Source organism: Vanellus vanellus (genome assembly GCF_965231255.1).
Source record: "Vanellus vanellus genome assembly, chromosome: 2".
Taxonomy (NCBI): Eukaryota; Metazoa; Chordata; class Aves; order Charadriiformes; family Charadriidae; genus Vanellus; species Vanellus vanellus.
In genome coordinates, this window is record NC_138906.1 from 66001589 (window position 1) to 66023383 (window position 21795).

Sequence of the window (21795 nt, forward strand, 5' to 3'; positions counted from 1 at the left end):
TGAACACCAGTGAACTTCTTTACAAAAACCTATTGCAATGTTGCAGCTAGATGGTCTACTGTCCAGAAGACTCGCTGCACCACTTAAAAATCCTGAGTCTATCTCCCATCTTTAATCTTATTATAAATGCTAAAAAGTCACAGAGAAAAACAACCAAAGTCCTTAATACACATCTACTTAAACTGTGCCTAGCTCTGAAAAAAAATGTGTCATTATTCAGCAATTTGGTATTATTTTTTTTAAGCAAAGGTCACAATGGAGAAGTCTGAAAAGCTCAGTGGCAAGGACAGATTGTTGCTGTGAAAATCTTTTCATCAAGGGATAAAAAAAACCTCATGATTTAAAGAAGCTGACATTTTTAGTACCATGCTACTTCAACATAAGTGTATACCGGTATCATTATTTCCAAGTAAAGAGGTTATTTTTTTATATATTTATCTCTTCATGAGAAAAATCTTATTTATGTACTTTTAGCATTTGGGGGTGTGGGGGGTGTGTTACATTGTACTTAATTTTTGTTCAAGTCTATAATTTGATATTTTTTATAGAGAAAAGAACTTTTGAAGTATCTGAATTATATGGCTTTGAAATACTTTTTCCACAAGCCTGTAATTTTGCAGATGGTTATCTCTCTGGTTTTGTTTGTTGTTTCTTAAAGAGAGGTTAGAAAAGAACATGGTCTATATGATACTGAGGCTTTTAATTTCCTTTTTTCAAACTAAAGCAACAAACATTCAGGGTCCCTCATATGTTATGGGACTGGAGAAAAGTGTCCATTACAAATCTGTCTAAAATTATTGCTTTCATAGTTTATTCATTTAATTAAATCCTAAGCAAAAACAATTTTACTAATAAGTTGGAGAAACAGAAAAGTAGTCTTTAGAATAAGACCTAGGAGGCACTGATCTCTCTTAATAGGGTACAATTCTTCAGTGAGTTCATAGTGATCGGCACAAAAAAGATGGTTTGATAAGAAACAAGGATTGTGTTTTGATTTTTTTCTTAAAAAAAAAAAACAAAAACCAAACCAAAACAAAACAAAAAAAAAACAACAAAAAACACTGGAGTTAATTAGTAGCTCTACTGATAGATTTACTGATCTACTCTTGCCATATTAAATTATTTTCAAACGCAAGCATAGTAACACAAGTTACTGAGAAGAATTTCCTTTTTGTTTTAGGGTTCGTTGCATCAGACACAACATCAAGAAATTCCAGTAGAAATTCAGCCTTGCTACCACAAAAATGAGTCAAAACTTGCAGTGACATACAGTTGATAATTTATGGTTGTTTACATTTTATACTTTTTGTTGCAAGTGGTCTTGTATATCTACATATTAAAATAGTTGGGTCAGAAGATACACCAGCAACAGCACATAGGCTTTACAAAGTAAAAATATCTTTCTTAAGAATTGTGCTGCTGCATTGCTGATCTCAGTAAGAGATTTTCATTGTTTGAAAAATAATCTCTTTTATAACAAATTCTGGATTAAAAATAAGCTGTTCTCCTTGTAGTTAGTAGATCTGCCATGTGTTTTTATGACGAAAATGTAGCATTTATTAGACAACTCATGTTGCATACAAAACACTACATGATATTTAGTCTTAGGAATAATACATCAATCTGATCAGAAGTCCTACTGTATTAATCCTAATACCTCACAATTGATAACGCGTGGTTCATGATTTATTCACTTTTACACAGAAAATGCTAAACAGGATGGAAAGACTGTGATGAAAATATATAATGTCTGTTTGGTTGCATTATATTTCACAAACGAATGTTATGTCTTTTAATTACCAATGCTGATAATTGAGGTGATTATAAAATTAATGATCCAGAAGCAAGGCAGAAATCTAGCAAGGATAACATGTCAGTAAATTAGAAATAGTACAAGAAAGGTTTCTTAATCTAAACTGCCTTTATTGATAAAATTTTTTCAAAACCTTCCTGATTTTTGCCACTTGACGTTTAAGATTAAACAACAAAATAATTGAACAATTGTTTTAACATAATTAAATATTTGATAAATATGTAGTAATTAATATAATATTAAATATTAAACTTTGGAATATCCTACATTAAAAAGTATAAACTACTGCCCATCTATTCATAAGTGTGCAAAACTAATTCTTTTATATCTTTTGGTATCCAGGTAATTTTATTTAGCTATGTATTTTCTGCACTGTGCTTTCTCAGATAGATGTATGCTATATGTTCTTCTGAAGAAAATAGTTCTATAAATATATTTAACTCAAAGCACAGATTTTGCCAAGATTTACTGTTGTCCATCATACTCTCAAAGCATCTGCAGTAGCAATAGAGAAAGGAAAATATATAAACGAATTTTCTTGGAATTAATTCTGAAGGGTTATTTCTCACTTTTTCATAGTATCTATAATTCCTTTGGTTTCTGTTACTGGGATTAGTAGGGGGTTTTTGTTTGTTTTGTTGTTTTTTGTTGTTTGTGGTTTGTTTTTTTGTTTTTTTTTTTTCAAAAATTCCTTATATTATGAACCAGAGAGTACTGGTATTAAGAGGTTGCTGCGGTTGTCAACTGAATACAGCACTGCAGCATATAGAGTGCCTGCACTAAGGCTAAAGACAAGTCATGAAAACTTTCACTGACTGCTGAAGGAACCTTTTACAAAATTTAAGTTGATTTGATAAGATCTAGCAATTGTTTTCACAAGAGCAAACAGAACTTCTCCTGCAACTGTGTAATAATCGAATGAAAAAAAAGTTATTTTCTGGCTGTCTCCTTTGAAGCATTTGAGGCCACAACTCATATGATATGTAATCCCAGTTTGTTTCTACTATATCTTAAATATAGGAATGTGTCAGAGAAAATGGATGGAGCAGATATGCAACAAGGAGTTTGAACTTCATGGTAGAAAGAGATGAAATCTGGGAGGTTCTGAACATGGGAAATAAGTCTTGATCTTTACAAAATGTTCTCAAATGCAGAGTGTTTCCTAGAGATGAAACAATTTTGTTTGTTGCTGTCTTTTGTGGTGATTAGGTCTTATTCTGAGGTTGAAAACATAACTTTTGGGTTTTAATCCCCAGAAAGGCTGAAAAATTTCAACAGCTTCCTTTGCTAGGTTTCTCTTCCAGAACACATTTACAGGCAGTCACTTACAAAGGTCCAGACAGAATGAGGGCCTTTTAAGCTGCTTCAGTTTTTTTTATGAGCACCTTCAGATCTGCCCTTTACAGCCAAAAGCCCTTTACAGTAGCCTCTGCCCTGCTAGTGAAGGCCCATTCATTTCTGAGACATAGACTGGAGGTCTGTGTGAAGAATCAGATTAAAATAGGCCTGAAAAAGATTCCAGAAATCGTCAAACCTTTCACACTCCTCCAAAGCGAGATAAACCATATCCATGTGCTTAGCAAACATTTGCCTAGACTATTTCTGAAAGATTTGCCAGACTGTGGATATTCTACCACTTACCTAGGCAATACGTTTCGTTGCTTCACTGGCCTTATCTTTAAAAAGCTTTTTTCTTTATGTCCAACCTCAATTTTCCTTGCTTTAGTTGTTGTGAAGTGAAACAAGGTACGTTTGCCACAACTTGTTCACGACAAAATGCATGTTGACTCTTGCTTGGTGGTACTTAAAAGTAATGTTGGATGGTTCATTCCAGGGTGTTGGGTTTTTTTTCCCCCAAACAATCAAAACAAAATTGACTGGTATATAATTTCTCATATCTTTCCTTTGACCCTCTTCAAAAGAATCACTGCCCACTATCCCAGCCTTCTGGTACATTCCCAATCCTTCATAAGCCATCCAAATAACACCAAGTTCCAACGTTGCTTCAGCAAATCACCTTGAACTAATTTGAAGGCAATATTCTACCTGTTTACACACAACCAGCTCCTTTTATCCCTTTTTCCCCCTCTCTGTTCCCATGCTTGTTCCTCCCCAAACCACCTCAACCCCTCCCTTTCCCCACCTTTGGTTCATCCCCTAAACATGCCATGAAAGTCTAGCACAGCCCCAACATGCTTTTCAGCTGCATCCCATGCCATGTGCCGTAGCCCTGCCAGCGGTGACCCTAGCTTGGTCTGCAAGGTAATCCAGAGAGCCTCTCGTGCAGGTTTGTCGTCTGGGTCTCAACACCTGGACAGTGAGGCTGATGGCTCTCCTAGGAGAGCTTTGGGACGGGCTGGGACAGGGTTTCCATTCCTCTTACTGGGCTATAGGCGTTCACCCACCTGCTGCTGTGCTTCTGTGCTCGTGTTTGTGGGGATGAGCTCTTTATCGCATAAACCAACGTTAACCCAAATAATATAATCCACTTTGAGATCTCTTAATGTGTTATCTGCAAGCCAAAGAAAACCAGGACCCATAATCAGCTAGCTGCCTCTGGATCAAGCCTTATGAGGCTTGAGATCCTCTCCTTTGAAAAGGATGTGAAAGATTTTAGTTATGCTAGGAAACCAAAACAGGGGAAAATAAATTATGATACCTATTAGAAGTCACTCAGAATATAAATTGAAGAAAATATGCAACAATAGAAGTAGAAAAAGTTTAAAAAAAACCCCAATGAATGGGAAAAAAAACAGCTGAAAACAGACCACATGTCTAGAGCTAGTACAGTATTGCAGGAATCGTTATGTGTTCCTTGCCCCACTTCTTCTTGCATTCCCCAAATTTTTCCCAGAGGAGCCTATTATCATTCATGTATCCCTGTAAAGCATGCTGCAGCTTCTGAATACATATGAGCAAAACATGCCGTCTTAAACAACAGTGCAATTTTGAAGATACCATTTCTACAAAATGCCAAGACTCCCATCTTGCTCCTAAGAAGGTGGTATGCAACAAACAGAGCAAACCCATTCTTTCTAGAAAGCACTGAGGGCATGCTTATAATGCAATGCAGGTAAGGGAAAAAAGCACTCTGCCATATTGATTTTCTGGCTGGCTAAGTTAACATTATTTTTTTTTCTGTGTTTATTGTTGCTACAGGACAGATTTTATATTAGTACTGCAGTTCTAATATTGCTAATTAGTCATTAAAACCCTTAACTCATTGACAAGGAATCCATAATTCTACTTCTAGGTGCAGAGAAACTCAGATTTTAATTTTTCTTTTCTTTTTCACAGGCTCACCATTACTGAATGTTCTTCTTGTTATTGCCCATAGAACAAGAATAAATGCCCACGTGTCAATATGCTTATGGGCATCAAAGCCATCAACCAGAATCCAGTCATCAAGGTCTGGTGTCATATACAATTTTGTACCAAGTCTAGGATTGTTTCCAACACCTGATCAGGCCTAAAATTAAGATAAAAAGCACTTCAAATTGAAAGTTGAATTCATATACATTTGAAGTTAGCACTATCACATATAATAAATCAGTATTATCTATTTAGTACCAAATCAGGTATGTAGAAAGGCTGAAGTGCTAGAGCAAAGCAGAAATGCTCTCACAGGAAGTGGCAGATTATTTTATCTATGTTAATTAAACCCTGAAATTACTGGAAAAATAGTTCAACTATTTTTCTCTTATCTTCAAAGCCAGGATGTACAGAACAGCAAAAACCACACCAGATGACTTTCAGAACCTGTAAGTATTTTAAAGATAAACTTTTAGTTCTGTTTTTGAAAATACTCTTGTACCTCTAAACACGTATAATAAAATGAAGCTTGATAAAAGTACACAGACAGTTCCCCCTTCCCCAGCTTTCATCCCATTGTTGTGTCTTCCTTCTTTGCTATCTACTGAGTTAAAACAGTTTGCAGTTCATGTGAGGTGTATGGGTACGCATAAAGGAGATCACTTATATCATCTAATTTGTGACATGACTAAAGTATTACTTGATTTACCTATTGGGCACTAGTAAGATCATTTTTAAATGAAGGTATACTTCTTTCAAGACACTACGCGTAGGACTTCATTATGTTTTTCAAAGGTTTTTTATTCTCAGGCTTTCCCTGAGAAGAGTGTAGGCATCCAGAAAGGTGAGGGGCTCATAAGTTTTATTTTTTATTGGGTGTAGATACCCGCATCCTGCCTCTGTTCCACTGCAGGAGCAATCCATTCGGAGCAAGCATTCAGAGGTCGGCAATCCACCAGGACAGCTGAGGATCTAGGAATAAGCAGGTGCCAGAGAAACCCAGGAAACTGAAGCATGAAGTGTATACAATGTTTATGTGCTTCCAAGCAGTCAATATATTTTTTCCAATTTCGTTTTTAGTATCTTCAGTCTTGATTTAGGTCACTAAATTTTACTTGGATCTTTCTGTGTTTTGTGTACATATATATATATTTTGGATATCAGTTATGAGATCGGGTGCTTAGCGATTTTTAAGGTCTGGTTTAGTTTGACTACCCAAGAAAAGTAAACATGAGCATTTTAAAGGAAAAAGTAATTTTTTTTTTTTCAGTCTTGTTTATCAAAGACAATAAGAATTTAGCTACAAACTTTTTAATATATGGTGGGGGAGGTTTTAAAATTATTCTTTAAGATCTGAGTTCTGATCTATTGTATACGATTTCAAAATTAACAAGTTATTTTGCTACAGTGTATATTATTTAAAGCTGCCTAGCAGAAGAAGTTTCATTTGATCCTCATGGCCCTGTGTAGTGACGGTGAGGAGAGGACTACTGCCCATGGAGGACCCAGTGACCCATGCCACAGCATGACCGAGGCTGCGTGGGGCTCTTGGCCGCGCCATAAATTCAGCCAGCTCACCGCAAGCAAGAAACCTGCCGGCAGCACTCGCTCTTGCCAGCCCCGCATCCTTTGTCCCCGTGCACTACTCCTTGTTCTCATCAAAAACCATGACACCCTCTCTCTGTTCTTCTCAGACACGCGTGGCTTTTCCTTTCCCAGCAAAGACACCAGAGCTCTCTGATAACGTCCTTCGCTGTTGAGATGTAAATTATGCACATATATTTTTATTACAAAAAAGTTACAGAAGTTAGAATAAATAAAGTACCTTTTGACATTTTTATTAAGGTATTTTGAGACATATTCAGGATTAATGCATACTAGCAAAGTTCTACCCTAATTCACTCATGTCACTCAAATGTAGGTACAAATGGGAATAGGCATTGATCTGCAATTCATGTAATTATAATGTCATCTTGACAGAACTTGCTAGCTAATGTATGGAATTGCAAGAATAAAATAATTTTATTTTAGCTGAAACTGATGAGTTTTAGCTAGTTTAACTAAAACTGATTTAAATTGCATGACACAAACTGGTTGCAAAAAATGGAATTTATGCCTTCCCCTTTCTTTTTTATTTTATCTGCCAGTCTACATTGATTTTTTTCTGTTTGAAACTAGAAGCAACCGCATAATTGTCAATTAGCAGATTAGCAACATAAATGATTTCATACTGCCCACACCCATTTTTTGCAAAGCTTGCAACTGCGTTCGTATGGAAATGTATGTATAGCAGTGAATGAATTACAATTCTTCCAAGATTACTAATTGAGAGAGTATTATAATTGCTAAAATGTGGAAGAAAATGTATAAAGCTCTTTGGGTGCTTTAAAATGTCTCACTGTAGGTGTAGGCTATGATGTAATTTTTAACACAATTCCATAGTACAGCAAAACATAAAAATAACCTTTGGAAAATATTCCAGGAGCAATGTGGTCCTTAAACACCATATGGAGAAATAACTAATCCTATACACAACTCAATGATTCAGAGGGATAATCCACAGAAGAATTTCCATATGGTATTCTCAATGTTCTTCAGCACATCCTTTTCTATCTCCAACCCTTGCTTATGATGCACTGGCAGATGCACTGCTGATACTGAAGCCTGTGTTGAAAAGCAAAATGAATATCCATTTTATCTGTATTCAAAGACATACATGCGTCATCACTTGCTAAATGCTGTTATTTGTCCTCTTGTATGGTGAGCCAAGGCCAGAAAGAAGATAGGATTTCAACTGGCATGAGCACGGCCCGTCTCTACTATGGTACAGGTGTGGCAGACTTTATATTTAGACATTGGAGTTTAGATTTGGATTTAGATCATTAGGATGGCTGAAGGATTTGACTGGACTGAACATGATTCCATTTGAAAAACTTTTTTCCACGTTTTGAAGGGATCAGTTTTCTACTGCCTAAAGTCCAGAATCTTCCAGCAGAGTTTCCCTTGTTTCCAATTTCTCAAACTGAAAAATATTTTTTTTCTTCTATCAATCCCTTCATGTTATTCCAGAAATCAAATTGAAATGATCTTCTGTCCCATTTGAGAGCGTTTTACATGAAGTTACTCCACACACTTGCTAGTAACCCTGGCCTACCTATAGCAGCAAATTGATAGTTACATTAATACGTAACTCCGTTATGGAGAGTATACAGTATAAAGACTGTATAGCATACAATGCATTATAGAGAGTAAAAAGCATCTGACCAAATAGCATAACCGTAAATGTATCTTGGTGACATTTTTTAGGCATTACTTTTAGCATCGCCTTCTTTAACATGGAAGCACGTTGTAATTAGGCTTCATTGACACAGTTTTTCTATGTCAAAGAGAATGAACGGTCTTGATGATTCCACCAGTCCACAACCAGTTTTTAAATTAGCCATTTCATACGTTCTTTTATCAAGAAGTATGTTTTACTTAACTCAGCATTCTCATTGGAAGAGAAGCAGACATGTCTCTAATCCCATAACTGATTTCAGGAGTTTAAAATTTAGACTGACAGGTGACTTTAGTTTCAGGTCTTTTGCTCTGTTGAGAAAAGTTATGCAATGTAAAGCAGACCCAGATTTTTTTATGGTACCTTTCATGAACATCAAAACTGCCTCTTTCAGTGTGCATGAGATCTATTTCAAATTCCTTTCCAAAACTATAGAATAGTTTCTCAACTTATGCTCACTGATGATGCCAGAATCTTATTTACTTCTTTATTACCTTCATAGTAATTAATTATATCCTCCACATTTATTTAATCACTTTCAGTTGGCTACCCTTCCAGACTTGATATTAATTATTTGCCTATAGCAAGATTTTATGAACTCCAGTATGCACCACATGTTCAACTCGCTTAAAATTAATTGTGGACATTGTATTTACCATTAATGTACATCTTCATTGGCTCTAGTTTCACATCTGTGTTGTTTTATATACAACTCTTTATCAGTGTAACTGCATACTGATTCTGATGTGTGTAATAGCAGCCACCAAACCTTGCTTTTGTACTTGTGTTGTACCTTCTAATATAATTGTTATGAAAAATACCCACATTTTAGTTTTCTGGTTTTAAAAAGGTGAAGTAATTTGAAAATAAATTACTATTTCTTACTCATTATTTGGAAAGTCAGCTGTAAAATGCTGCCTGAAATCTAATGGAGAAAAAATAAAGTAGCTAAGGTTTGCCTGAACAAAAAGGTTTGCCTGTATAAGAACAGAATCTCTTTGAAAGAGGCTTTCTTGCGGCAATCCATCCTTAGGCTGAAGAAACAGGCAACAGCATCGCTTACTAGCCTGCAGCTTGTTAGGGACAGTCCCACAACTGGTCCCACAATTCCCACCAATTCACACGCATGCATTTGAGGTAGCTGAAAGCCCTACCTCGGTCCAACAGAGAGGCGAAACAGGACAAGCCTCAGCACAGGAAAGCTATTCAACACACGCTAAAAATCTGGCACTGGCTTATCATGCAGGTATCTGGTTGTTGATACACAGATTAGACCAATTAATGCTGATTAGGGTAAGTCTACAAATGTTATAAGTGCCTTTCCGATTTTAAGGTGCAGATGTCCTAAGAATTGCAGCGAAGCAATTTTTTTCCAGAAAATACTCTGAGCTAAAATACAATGGTTTTAAAATTACTGAGAAGGAAAATGCTACTGGCTTCCAGTAATGAGATAAAAATAGAAACAGAAGGTTTCACAGAAGGTAAAAACAACCTTTTGTCTGATAAAGTACTGTGTTGAGAGGGGTAGCTCTGTAGCTCTGTTGGGAAGCCAATTATATGGTGCACAGAATTTATGTACATCTCAAACCAGATACAATAGTATATTTTCATTCCAGAGAGTACTCTGCTGAAACGTATGGAGACATGCCACACTGACAATATGGTTCTCCGGATTTAAGAAAAATATAGCATCATTTTACTTTCTGAGGGAATCCTGATCAGGTCAGATCTCTTTCAGTAAAATGTACATTTGGACCAGTAATTCAGACCATGACTACATCAGAATCTTCACCTATCGCTGAGGGAGGCTTCAACATAAAATACAGAGTAACGTTCAAACCTTTTAGGGTTTCAGCAATTTTCAGGACAAGGAAACAGGATCAAACGCTGCTTGGAACAAAATATAATGAACTAACTATTGAAGATAATACAAAAAAATGGAGCCAAATGAGCAGATTTTATTATATTCTAAGCAACAAGAAATACTTTTTTTTCCCCTTAGCAGTTGACAGGAGCAGAAAAAAAAACAAGATACATTTGCAGGAGGGTTTCTGTCTTACCACCAGACTGAAAAAGTATGCTGAGGGTATATTTGTAGCAAACTGCTGTACACTGAGGAATTTTCAAGCCCCAAAATTCCAGTTGAACATTGAGTAGGAATCAATTTCAAATGGGTTCAGTTTTAAAAGGACTGATATGCATGGTTTAACTTGAAAACAGGAGCCTGCAGATTCAACGTCCAAATGCCTAAGGAACAAAAGTCTTTGCTTTCTACAACAATTAGGTTAAAATCTATACTGTCGTTACTGAAAGCCAAATTTTAAAATCTTATATAATTTCAAAGTTCAGTTTACTTCTTTAAAGTGAAGGAAATACTTTCAGTGGTCCGTTATTTCTTCTGGAACTGAAGCGGTGACTTGGAGTGACAATGCTGAGCCTTGAAATTACCAGACATACCAGAATCTTTTCTCTGCCTCTTCACTTGTGGGGTAAATTATTGTTGATAATGCCTTTGCACATAAATGGCTTTCAGGGGAAGCAGACAGCACAGGAGTTCACCCTCCTCCAAAGTCGAGCCAAATTAAACTATTTGGCATAACTGGGGGGAAACGCATCTAATCTGCTCGGGTCCCTTGTATTTTCAAAGAAACAAAACCAGCCCGCAAATTTGGCCATCTGATTAATTTTGCCTTTGGATCTGCTGCCACCTCGTGGACCCACGATGATTTTTAAATCCCGAGATAGTAGGCAGAAAATTAACAAAAGTTAACCTTGGGTTTTGGTGGAAAAGCCCAGCTATTTAAGTGACATATAAGACCACTCACATATAAGCACGATTTCTGTCCTGGTGTGATTTTTTTTTTTTTATAATCAGGTTACATTTGCCACTTTTCAGTTTCTTGAATTCACAAATACAGCAACAACTTTAATCTATTAGACTTCAAATCAAAATACAACTGTTGTTTCTTAAGGCTTTGCTCCATAAAGAACTAGCACAATTTAATCACTCTATACTGGTGGGCAGATAGACAAGACACAAAACTTTGTCATCTCATTGGAGTGTTCTCTTGCCTTGCCTTGTTTTTGGTTTTTTTTTCTGGACTATTTATGAATTTGATACTGGAATTAAAGAGCACACGGTTCCTACAGATTCCCCAGTCTATAGAAGACCATGGACTCATTAATAGCTTTGTAGCTTGTCAGACTGTCTTTGGAGAAGGAGTTAATTGGGATGACAGATTGGAAAAAGGATATAAGCAGTTTGTTTGACGCCGAATTTTCTGGGTTATTAAAAATCTATTTTACTATTGCCAGAAAAAAACAACAATGGGATGCTAAGATGCTCATCCAAGAAGCCTAGAGCTGCGAGAAGCTGATCCATTCACCTTGGAATGGCCAGACTTTGAGGCAAAATAGTTACTAGCTATGAAATGAGCAGTAGTTTGGCTTGACTTCATTGATAGCTTACATTTAATTTCTCTTGAATTCTAAAAAAAAAAAAAAAAGAGATAATTTGCTCTCTACAGGGAAAAGAGACTGCAGTGGTGGCCCTACTGTACAGATGTTTCTCCAGTTACAGACTTTTTCTAACCGTCTACGCAGCAGACAGTCTCCAGAGGCTAGATTGCCTTCCTGCTGCCAGGGTTAGGAACGTCCCACCGCTGCCCCAGACCGCAGACAACCAAACACAGAAAACCAACAAACCCCACACACAACCTGTACGAAAGGCCAAAGAAGAGCAAAAGCGGTACCAGCAAGAAGGTATGCTGTCACTGGGAAGCCAAAGCAGCTTCCCTGCCCGACACCCTCCACCTAGACAGGAGCCATCCCCAGCTGGGACGGGGCAGGGACGGGACAGGGACGCGGACGGGGACGGGGACGGGGACGGGGACGGGGACGGGGACGGGGACGGGGACGGGGCAGTGCCGGCCGCCCCGCGATGCCAGGCCGAAGATGAGCCAGCGGTGCCCCGGCAGGCGCGTTGCCACTGCCACTGCCACTGCCGCCGCCAGAGGACACCGCTCCGCTGCGGGCCCCGCCCCTTTCTGCCTACGGGGCGGGGCGGGGCGGGATGCAGTTCCCTGCAGCGGCGGCTCTCGCCCACTGGAATGTCCGCCGCGGCCAAGGCGGAGAGGGCGTGGCGTGGCGGGGGAGCCGCAGCCAATGGGGGCGGTGGGAGGCAGAGCGGGGCTGGGAGCGGGCGCGCGGGGAGCGGAGCGGAGCGCAGCGGAGGGGAGGGGGCGCTGCCCGCGTCACAGCCTGTCCGCCGGGCGGGCGGGGGTCGCGAGGCGGAGCCGCGCGGCGGGCGCTTGGCGCGTCAGCGCGCTGAGGGTTCGCGACCGGGCCATGGCGGTAGCGGCCGCTCGGTGGCCCTGGGCCCTGCTGTGCCTGGCGGCGGCTCCGCTGCTCTTCCCTGGGGCGGCCGGTGAGTAGCGAGCCGGGGACGGGGAGAGGCGGCTCCGCGGGTCCCTCTTCAACAACATGGCGCAGCGGCGAGGCCGTCCGCGGGGTGCCAAGACTTTGGGAGGTGGGGGGGTGGCGTCGCCCCCGGGGATGTGGCGCGGTCCGGCGCCGTGGGTCCCTCCTGCCTGGAGCCGGGGGAGAGAGGGACACCCCGGCACCAGCTGCCGCCCGCACCTGCCCCGCGGGAGCGGGAGGCCGGCGGGCGCGGGGCCGCAGCAGGTGAGGGTCGAGGGCGGTTCCCCGGCTGCCCGCGGGGCGCTGCCAGGAAGGGGCAGCGTCGCCTTCCTGGTGTCGGTCCTCTTCCCACTGTCTCGGTGTCCGCCCCCCCGCCCCCGGGAAGCGCCCGCCTGAAACCCTGGTGCGAAGGCCGGCAACCAGAGAGAGGGGGGCTTAGATAGCAGAGGTAGCGGGGGGCGGGATGCAGGGGTACGGCCGTCTTCCCGGGCCCCGCCTGGCAGCGTGATGGGGGTACATCCCTGCTCTTACCCCGGCGGGTTACGTGACTCGGGGCCGGGATTTGTGTCTTCGGCTGTTGTGTTGGCAACAGGTCAGTTCCCAAGGTTGGGGTTTGAAATGGAGAAGACCTGGTGTCTTGCTCCAGGTGGGTGAAACCTGATTTCTGGATTGCCTTGTGAAACGTCAGAACAGCCCGTGTCTTCCAGGGCTTGTGTTCCCTGTGGTTTTGCTAACGTTTTAAATAAGAAGAATGGTACTGAACAAGGTATTGAATTTTTTAAACAGTGAAGAAAAGGTGCTTTGTAGGGAGAAATATAATCGTAAAATAGTTTCCTGCATTAAAGTTGTGGTAGCAGATAACTTCTTGACAGAACCAAAAAAGAGCAATGAAAAAAGAAAGCAGAAAAAGTACAGGTATTGGCAAATAGCTTTCAGTAAATGGATCATGTTGGTAGTGCTGTCACAGGAGTGGAAAATACAAAATATGTAATACTTTCAAGCAGAAGACTGCAATCGCTGAGGCATTTATAGCATTTCATTGTTCTATAGTTCTGATTTCTATTGAGGTACAGTTTTAGGAATAAGGCAGTAAACAGCTAGCGGAATGAAATATGACATACTCTAGCCCAACTTTCCCTTGATAAACCTACTCATAGTGCTGAGATAGCAGATCTTATCAAAGAAGGAGGTGTAGATATTTCATAGTTGGACATCAATAAAACTGGAAATTCTTTAGTAAAACTAGAGAAAGTAGGAATGAGAAAGTAAGGGACTGACTGAAAGATGTCATAAAACATTTCAAAAGAGGTTAACTGGAAAGAGTATTGAGGAATTGCGTTTTGAATGGATGTTGTTGATAACTTCTGTTTCTGACTTAAGCGCTAAAGATCACTCTGGGCCAGTTTAATTTGCTGCTAATACCATCAATTGATTAGGATTTTGTATAAAAGGAATAAAAAGACCATAAAGTTTAGTATATTATTACTTTGTTGTTACACTCTAATATAATTGATAAGACTTGAAACTCAGCAGTGGAAGTGATTGAGAAGGAGAACTATCCTGGATGTGTGTTAGTTCATCATGGGAGGGTTGAGAGCCACTGAAAACTAATGGATAAAATGTCACAGAGTATTAAATAATCTATGTGAAAGAGTGTTTAATAAAATCTTGCCTAAGATATTCATGAACTCAAATCGTCGTGACATATGCAGTTAAACCTATGCATTGCCACCTAAGCCAAGGTAAATTCTCTTTATAGGTTGGGAACTCTGAATTCTTCGCCCTTTTAAATGTAGCAGTTGCTCTCAATAAAAATTTATGTAATGAAAAATGTCTAGGATTTAGGGTGAAACAAAACAACAAAAACATGATTGAGTAGCCAGTATTTCTGCTTGTAGTAAAGCTTATATTTAAGTACATTTGGTTGAGTTTTTTTTTCTTTATAACAATTAGTTTGCTGGATGTCTTTTTATTGTGAAGCTGAATGTTTCCTCCAGCACTGTGTTAATGTGCTTGCAGACTGATTGCATAGGCACTGAAATTTAGAAACATTTCTGAAAATAAGTGCAACTCTTGCCTTAAGAAAAACTGTCCTTCAAAGTTAATGTTTTTTTATTGCTGTTTCTAATATTTCTAATACCATGGCTTTATAACAGGACTAAGAAAGTGTAAAGCAAAGCTTTTGAGTTAAGTGAAATAATAACTGAAGTTTGAACATGGTGGAGCCTGCTCATGATGAAGTTGATTTTTGGCACAGATTAGCTTACTGAACATAGTGCAGGAAAACCTGTAAGATCCCATGTGTAGCTCTCAAATCAGAAAGATTTTTAAGCCATCTGTATCATATCTCAGTCCTTTTCTGTGATGGTGGACAATTGGCAAAAAACTTTGAAGTCAATTCAATTTTACAATTTCATTCTTTCATCATGTTGTAAGCAGGATTTTGGTGCTGTGTCATGTGTCACCCCTCTACCCCCCCACCCCCCCCACCCCCCCCCCATTTATTACTGGCATTTTGCTGTGCTGTTTTTAATTATTAATGAAAAGTTTCACCAATTACAAGTCCTACTTTGGTTTCTCTTCTTTCCTCTTCAGGAAATAGATTTCTGCATTAAAATATAGCTCAATCCTGTAGTAGCTGTTTTAAATTCTGAGTGTTTCAGACAACCGTTTCAGTGATTTCCTGTTCCTCAATATTTTCAGGCTGAATTTTTTTTTTTTTTTTTTGTCATTTCAATATTTGAGAATTTTGGGTTTGGCGGTGGTGGATTCTTTTGTTTTTTTAACTGGCTGTTGTCTTGTAACAGCTATAGGCTTTAAGATGAAAACACTTGTAAGCTGTGAAATTATCAAGGAATTTATGCCTAAGATCCCTCTTACTGGTTGGGTCAAAATCTATTTAGTAACTAGGTATTGTGAAATATAACTTTATATGTGTGGTATCATTGTACAGTATTGCTTTTGTGTTGTATGTTTTATGTTCAGATACAGACAGTTGAGCAGAAATCTGTCATTAAATGATCCTGTATATGAAAATGTGCATGGAAGTGAAAGCTTTGAAGGAAATCTCTGTCTGTCAGTTTTCTAATACATTGTTCCAAACACTGGGCAGTAAGGATGGAAATTAATATCAAGGTGTTGTACAATTAATTTTGTATCAACCAAGCTTAACTCTGAATGAAGGAAATACTTGGATGGTAGGGGGAACAAAGCACAACAAAGTGTAACCTTAGAAATGCTGCTTTAAACCGCGGTGCTTCATGACTTCTCAGTGCTTCAGTTCTCGTGTGTTTTCCTGTTATGTGTTCATGTCTGTGTTTGCTCTGCGACTTCAGTCTAGTCAGTCAAAACCACTCTTAATCATCCATCACCACAGTGAAACAATTTGTTCCAAGTCTTTAAGAAGCCAGAGTTCAATGAGCAGCTGTGTTCCTCCTCTGATTTCCTTTTCCACCTGTTCCTAACTGGTTCTGTCACTTTTCAGATTCTGTGAGATGTTTCCATTTACAAAGGTATATATAGTCTCTATGGAGTGTTTTGGTGGGGCTTTTGTTCACTTTTTATTATTCTGTTCTTTTTCTTTTTTGTTTTCCCTGGGTTAGTAAATTGAATTGCCTGATGAAGGGATTTGGAGGGTGCCAAACTAGGAGAGGTTAGGCAGCAGAAATGTGGCTAGAAGCAGAAGGAAGGGGAGTGAGATCTCCTTTTGGTGGCCATGAGTGTTCAAGGGTAATTCTGTGAGACTTGATGAACAGATCTGCATCAATTTCGGAACAAAAATTTCTCTCTTTTTTTTTTTTTTTTTTTGCCTTCTGGGAAGGAAAATTTCTCACAGTCTTCTGTGGACCAGACAAATCGTCCTGATGGGTTGTCAAGTGGGTGCTTCTGTTGAGAAGTGATAGCTAAGTGCTTCAAGTCTTTTAAATATCTTTTTCCCTCCCCCTGCTTTTCCATAGGCTTGTCTTGTTGTTACCATGCAAAGGACAACTTAATGTGCCGTGATGTCTGTGAACAGGTAAGCTTGTTTTGAATTTGGTTTATCCCTCAGAGTTAAAATCATGCCTCTAAACAATGATGTAGCAAGATTAGGGTCATAAGAAAATGATTTTTTGTGTGAATAGTATGGGCGAATCATGAAATGTAATATTAGTGTTATTTAAATGACAACTTAAAGGTTTAAAGCTGAGGAGAAATAGAGACACAAATCTGAGGTCACGATTTGGTCAAGAAGTGATAAGCGTGATAGGAAATGGGAGGGGTGAAGGTATTTTACCCAATTTCTGGATCTTGTGTGTTTCTACGGTTTGGGGAATTTAAAATGAAGAACAAGATGTTGGTACTGTTCTTTCTTCCTGCCAGTGCTTGTTTCTTAGCTAAGCATCCTAGATAATCATTATGATATATGGCTTCGTGAATCCAGCAAAAATCTGCTTACTTACTCTGTTCATAAGGTAATAACAAAGAGCTTTTTGTGCTAAATTCAAGCTTGGAATATATAATTTATGTTTGGATTCGTACCTTTGGATAGTAAGTTGTACAGCTTTGTGTGTGTATTTCTATAAACTTATTTACATAAAAAATTTACATCAGTAAAGCATACATACTTTTTGATATTATAATTGTTTTGAAGTCATACCTGCCCTCTTTTCTTGTCTTTATTACCTGCTTTGAGGCTATTCAAGCACTAAACCTGGTTATGATTAAGTTTATATTTATCTGTGATTGTACTAACAAAACTTTTAGTTTAAATCATGGTGGCTCATCTACGTGGACACCAGTGATACTATTGAGGGAGGCCTTGCATGGGTAAAAGATAACTACAGCCCACGGACTGGGGTGAGGGGCACAGGAGACCCGGTGGTGTTCTCGATCCTGCCAGTTAAGGAAAAAGGCTTAATTAAGAGTAAGGAATTCTGCTAACTAGTAATTGAACTTATTTAAGTGAGCTGTTTAAAAAGGAAAACCTGGATTACAGATTTGTTTGTCAACTAACATGATTCAGACATCTAATTATTTTGCATTATTTGATTGTCTGTCAGATACTGTAGCAAGGAATAAGTGGCCTATCTTTCTTTACCTGATATTTTTTCCTAAGTGTATTTCTGGGAAATTTCACAATTATAAGGTTCCTGGTAGCATTCATCTCTGTACCACTCCAGAGATCTCTATCCAGATCCTCCTCCAAGCATAAGAATAGTCCATCCCAGTTCTCAGGAAAACACAGTAATGTTTCAAGAGGCTGCCTTGGCTAAACAGCAAAGTCATGAAGAAGCTTCAATGCAGAAAGGCAGTATAGAGAAGGTAGAAGCAGGGAAAGGTTATAAAAGAGAAATTTAGAAAGTTTGCCCAGTCATGTAAGGTTACATTGGGAAAGAAAGCTCAACTGGAGTTGAGACTTGCAGAGGATATCAAGGACAAGACAAGCTATGGCAGTAGTTAAAGACTGAAGAAAGAAAAATGTGCAACTGTTGCTGAATGCAGCACATATTTCAGTGTCAGCACAGATAAGACAGAGGTACTGAATGCCTTATTTCCTGAGCCTTTGTTAACAAAGTCTCCCAGACCTCTGTGCATAGAGGCAGGGTTCAAGGAGGAGTACTATCAGTACTCCTGGTGATGGTTGAGTCGGGAGTTACTTGAGAAAATTTGACCCCAACAACTCCATGGGACTAGATAGACTACATCTGAAGGTGCTGAGAGAACTGGCTGGTGTCACTGCAAGGTTACTATCTCTCATCTTTGAAAGGTTGTGGAACTTGGGGGAGGTTCCCAATGACTGGAGAAGGACAAACGATTTACCCGTCTTCGAAAACAAAACCAAAAAGTCCCCCAAAGGATGGTTCCCAATCCAGCAAACTACAGACTAGTTACCTTCTCTTAAATGCCTGGGAAAATCATGGACAGAGTCCTCTCAGAATGCATTTCTGGGCATGCAAGGGGTAAATCATGCCTGACAAACCCTGTTGCCTTTGATACTAAGGCTTGATTTCTGGATGAGGGGAAAGGAGTGGATATCATTTGTGTTGACTTTAGCAAGACTTTCAACACTGCCTCCCTCAATACTTTTCTGTCCATTTTAGGATAACATGGTTTTGATGGACAACTGAAAGAGTAAAAAAATTGGCTGGATAATCAGGCTCAGAGATAGAGGTTAATGGGTCCTACTCTGCCTGCAGGCTAATAAGTGCAATACCGAAGGAATCTGTTCTGGGACTTGTCCTGTTTAACATCTTTATTAATGACCTGGAGGAGGCGACAGATTTCACTCTTGTTGAGTTTTCAGGCAATATCAAGCTGGAAGGAAAAGTTGATAATCTTAATGGCAGGTCTGTCATCCAGAGGGACCTGGACAGATGAAAGGAATTGGCCAACAGGAACTTTATGAAATTCAGCAAGGAGAAATGCGAAGTCCTGCACCTGGGAAGAAAGAATCACTTGCAACAATATGAGTTGGAGATGGATTAGCTAGGGAGCAGATTTGCTGAAAAAGCACCCAAGGGTACTGGTATGTAGACAGCAAGTTGAACATGAGCCAGCAGTGTGCCCCAACAATAAAGAAGTCATCCTGGGCTATATTAACAGGAGCATAGCCAGTAGGTCTAGAGAAATTATTCTTCCCATTTAGTCAGCACTTGCTGACCACATCTAGAATACTGTATCCAATTTTGTCCCCCCTGTTACAAGACATCAGTTAACTAGAACAAGTTAGCAGAGTAAACAAGGTGATCAGGGGCCTGGAGCACATGTCCTCTCTGGAGAGGCTGAGGGAACTGCCCTTAGCCAGGGGAAGAACGAGCACATCAGAGCAGCCTTCTGATACACATAATAAGATTGCTCAGAAGACATAGCCAAGCTCTTCACAGTGATACGTAGTGGGAGGACAAGTGAGAGCAGTCATAAATTGAAACTAGAAAGTTCCACCTCTTTTTAAGTGGGTAACAAAGCTACCTTGCAATGACAGTGGCTAGCTTCTCAACGTCCTCACTTGCATCCCATGAACTTCTGGATGTTCGGTTTACTTAGGTGGTGCTTAACTTGATCTTGCTGTGCTGTGGGTAGTATTCATTCCCCTGATAGTCTCTTTAGGTTTTGATCATCTTTGTTCCACAAAAATTACTTTCTTCGGGGTTTTTTTGAAAGGAGGTAAGTTGCTTGAGGTCATGTAACATGCTGGAGACAGTTAATTAAATAAGAGTTGTATAATATATTGATATGTGGGGCAGAAATCTCTTATGTTTTTCGCACTGCCTATTCAGTAGAAACTTTTTGATTGACGTGTTTGAGGAGGAAATTCTCATTCACTTCTAAATATAAAAATTCCTTCTTCATAAAAAGTGGAACATATTTAAAAGACTACAAATATATAAAAGAAAATCTTAACTTTACCTTGGTTACATATTAACTGTTAGTCAAAGTTGTCAAGGGTAGATAGTAGTGAAACTAAAACCAAAGAAATAAATGGAAAAAAGTATTCAGTATGTAGTTACATTCTATATGTTTTAAGGTACATTCTATATGTTTTAAGGTACATTCTATATGTTTTAAGGTATGTTTTGTTTTTAACAGATTTTGTCTTCTAAGAGTGATTCACGTTTGAAGCACTTACTGCAACGAGCACCTGAGTATTGTCCAGAATCAATGGTAAGGCTGTCTAGTTTTTAATTAAAGAAAACAAAACAACTGATTTTATATTAACAAACTTTTGCTTTCAAAAATAAGGTTTTAAAATTACTTGTATTTTATTTACTCGCTCTGTTTTGAGCTGGTAGAACATGTGTATGTCTTCAAGCTTCTTTTTCCTCATTATGAGGACTAGAAAAATTCTTATAACAAAATTTGATCCTCAAAGTAGGATTTTTTTTGTCAGTGACAATGACAGTAGGATTGAGCACACACTCAGCAAGTTTGCCGACAATACCAAGCTGTGTGATGCAGTCGGCACACTGGAGGAAAGGGATGCTATCCAGAGAGGACTGGACAGACTTGAGAGGTGGGCTTGTGTAAAACCCATGAAGTTCAACAACGCCAAATGCAAGGTCATGGCAATCCCCTGCACAAATACAGGCTGGGTGGAAAATGGATTGAGAGCAGCCCTGAGGAGAAGGACTTGGGTGTGTTGGTTGATGAGAAGCTCAACATGAGCCAGCAACATGTGCTTATAGCCCAGAAAGCCAACTGCATCCTGTACTGCATCAAAAGACGTGTGGCCAGCAGGTCAAGGGAGGTGATTCTGCCCCTCTACTCCGCTCTCCTGAGACCCCACCTGGTGTACTGCATCCAGCTTTGGAGTCCTCAGCACAAGAAGGACATGGAACTGTTTGAGCAAGTCCAGAGGAGGGCCACAAAGATGATCAGAGGGCTGGAGCACCTCTCCTATGAGGACAGGCTGAGAGAGTTGGGGTTGTTCAGCCTGGAGAAGAGAAGGCTCCAGGGAGACCCTATAGTGGCTTTCCAGTATCTGAAGGGCATCTACAAGAAGGCTGGAGAGGGACTTTTTACAAGGGCATGTCATGATCGGATGAGGGGTAATGGCTTCAAACTAGAAGAGGATAGATTTAGATTAGATAGCAGGAAGAAATTTTTCACTATTAGGGAGATGAGGCACTGGAAGAGGTTGCCCAGAGAAATTGATGCCCCATCCCTAGAGGTATTCAAGGCCAGGCTGGATGGGGCTTTGAGCAACCTGGTCTAGTGGAAGGTGTCCTGCCCATGGCAGGGGTCTTGGAACTAGATGATCTTTAAGGTCCCTTCCAATCTAAACCATCCTATGACTGTGATTCTATGAAAATGGGGAAGTGATTGACACAATGATTTTTCTAACTCCCAGTTACCACCTTTATAAGTGGCAAGTTTACTGTCCAGTGTGTATCTTAAATTAATACTGCTGAACTGGTAATATTTATAAACATTTATAAAAGACATCTAGCTATAAAATAGTTAACAGTTCACCTTAATACCATATTTGCTGTTTTCA

At 39.6% G+C, this 21795-nt stretch overlaps 1 protein-coding gene across 2 annotated transcripts in view; it reads left to right on the forward strand.

The window, feature by feature from the left end:
- Positions 1-12749: 12749 nt before the first annotated feature.
- RECK (reversion inducing cysteine rich protein with kazal motifs) overlaps positions 12750-21795 on the forward strand; it is a gene marked incomplete at its 5' end in the record, with an annotated part of 66967 nt that continues 57921 nt past the window's right edge. For both annotated transcript variants that reach the window (XM_082479872.1, XM_082479873.1), the window contains 3 exons: positions 12750-12828; positions 16778-16836; positions 20388-20462. In XM_082479872.1, coding sequence (XP_082335998.1) covers positions 12750-12828; positions 16778-16836; positions 20388-20462 — 213 coding nt within the window. The remainder of the gene's footprint in view (positions 12829-16777; positions 16837-20387; positions 20463-21795) is intronic.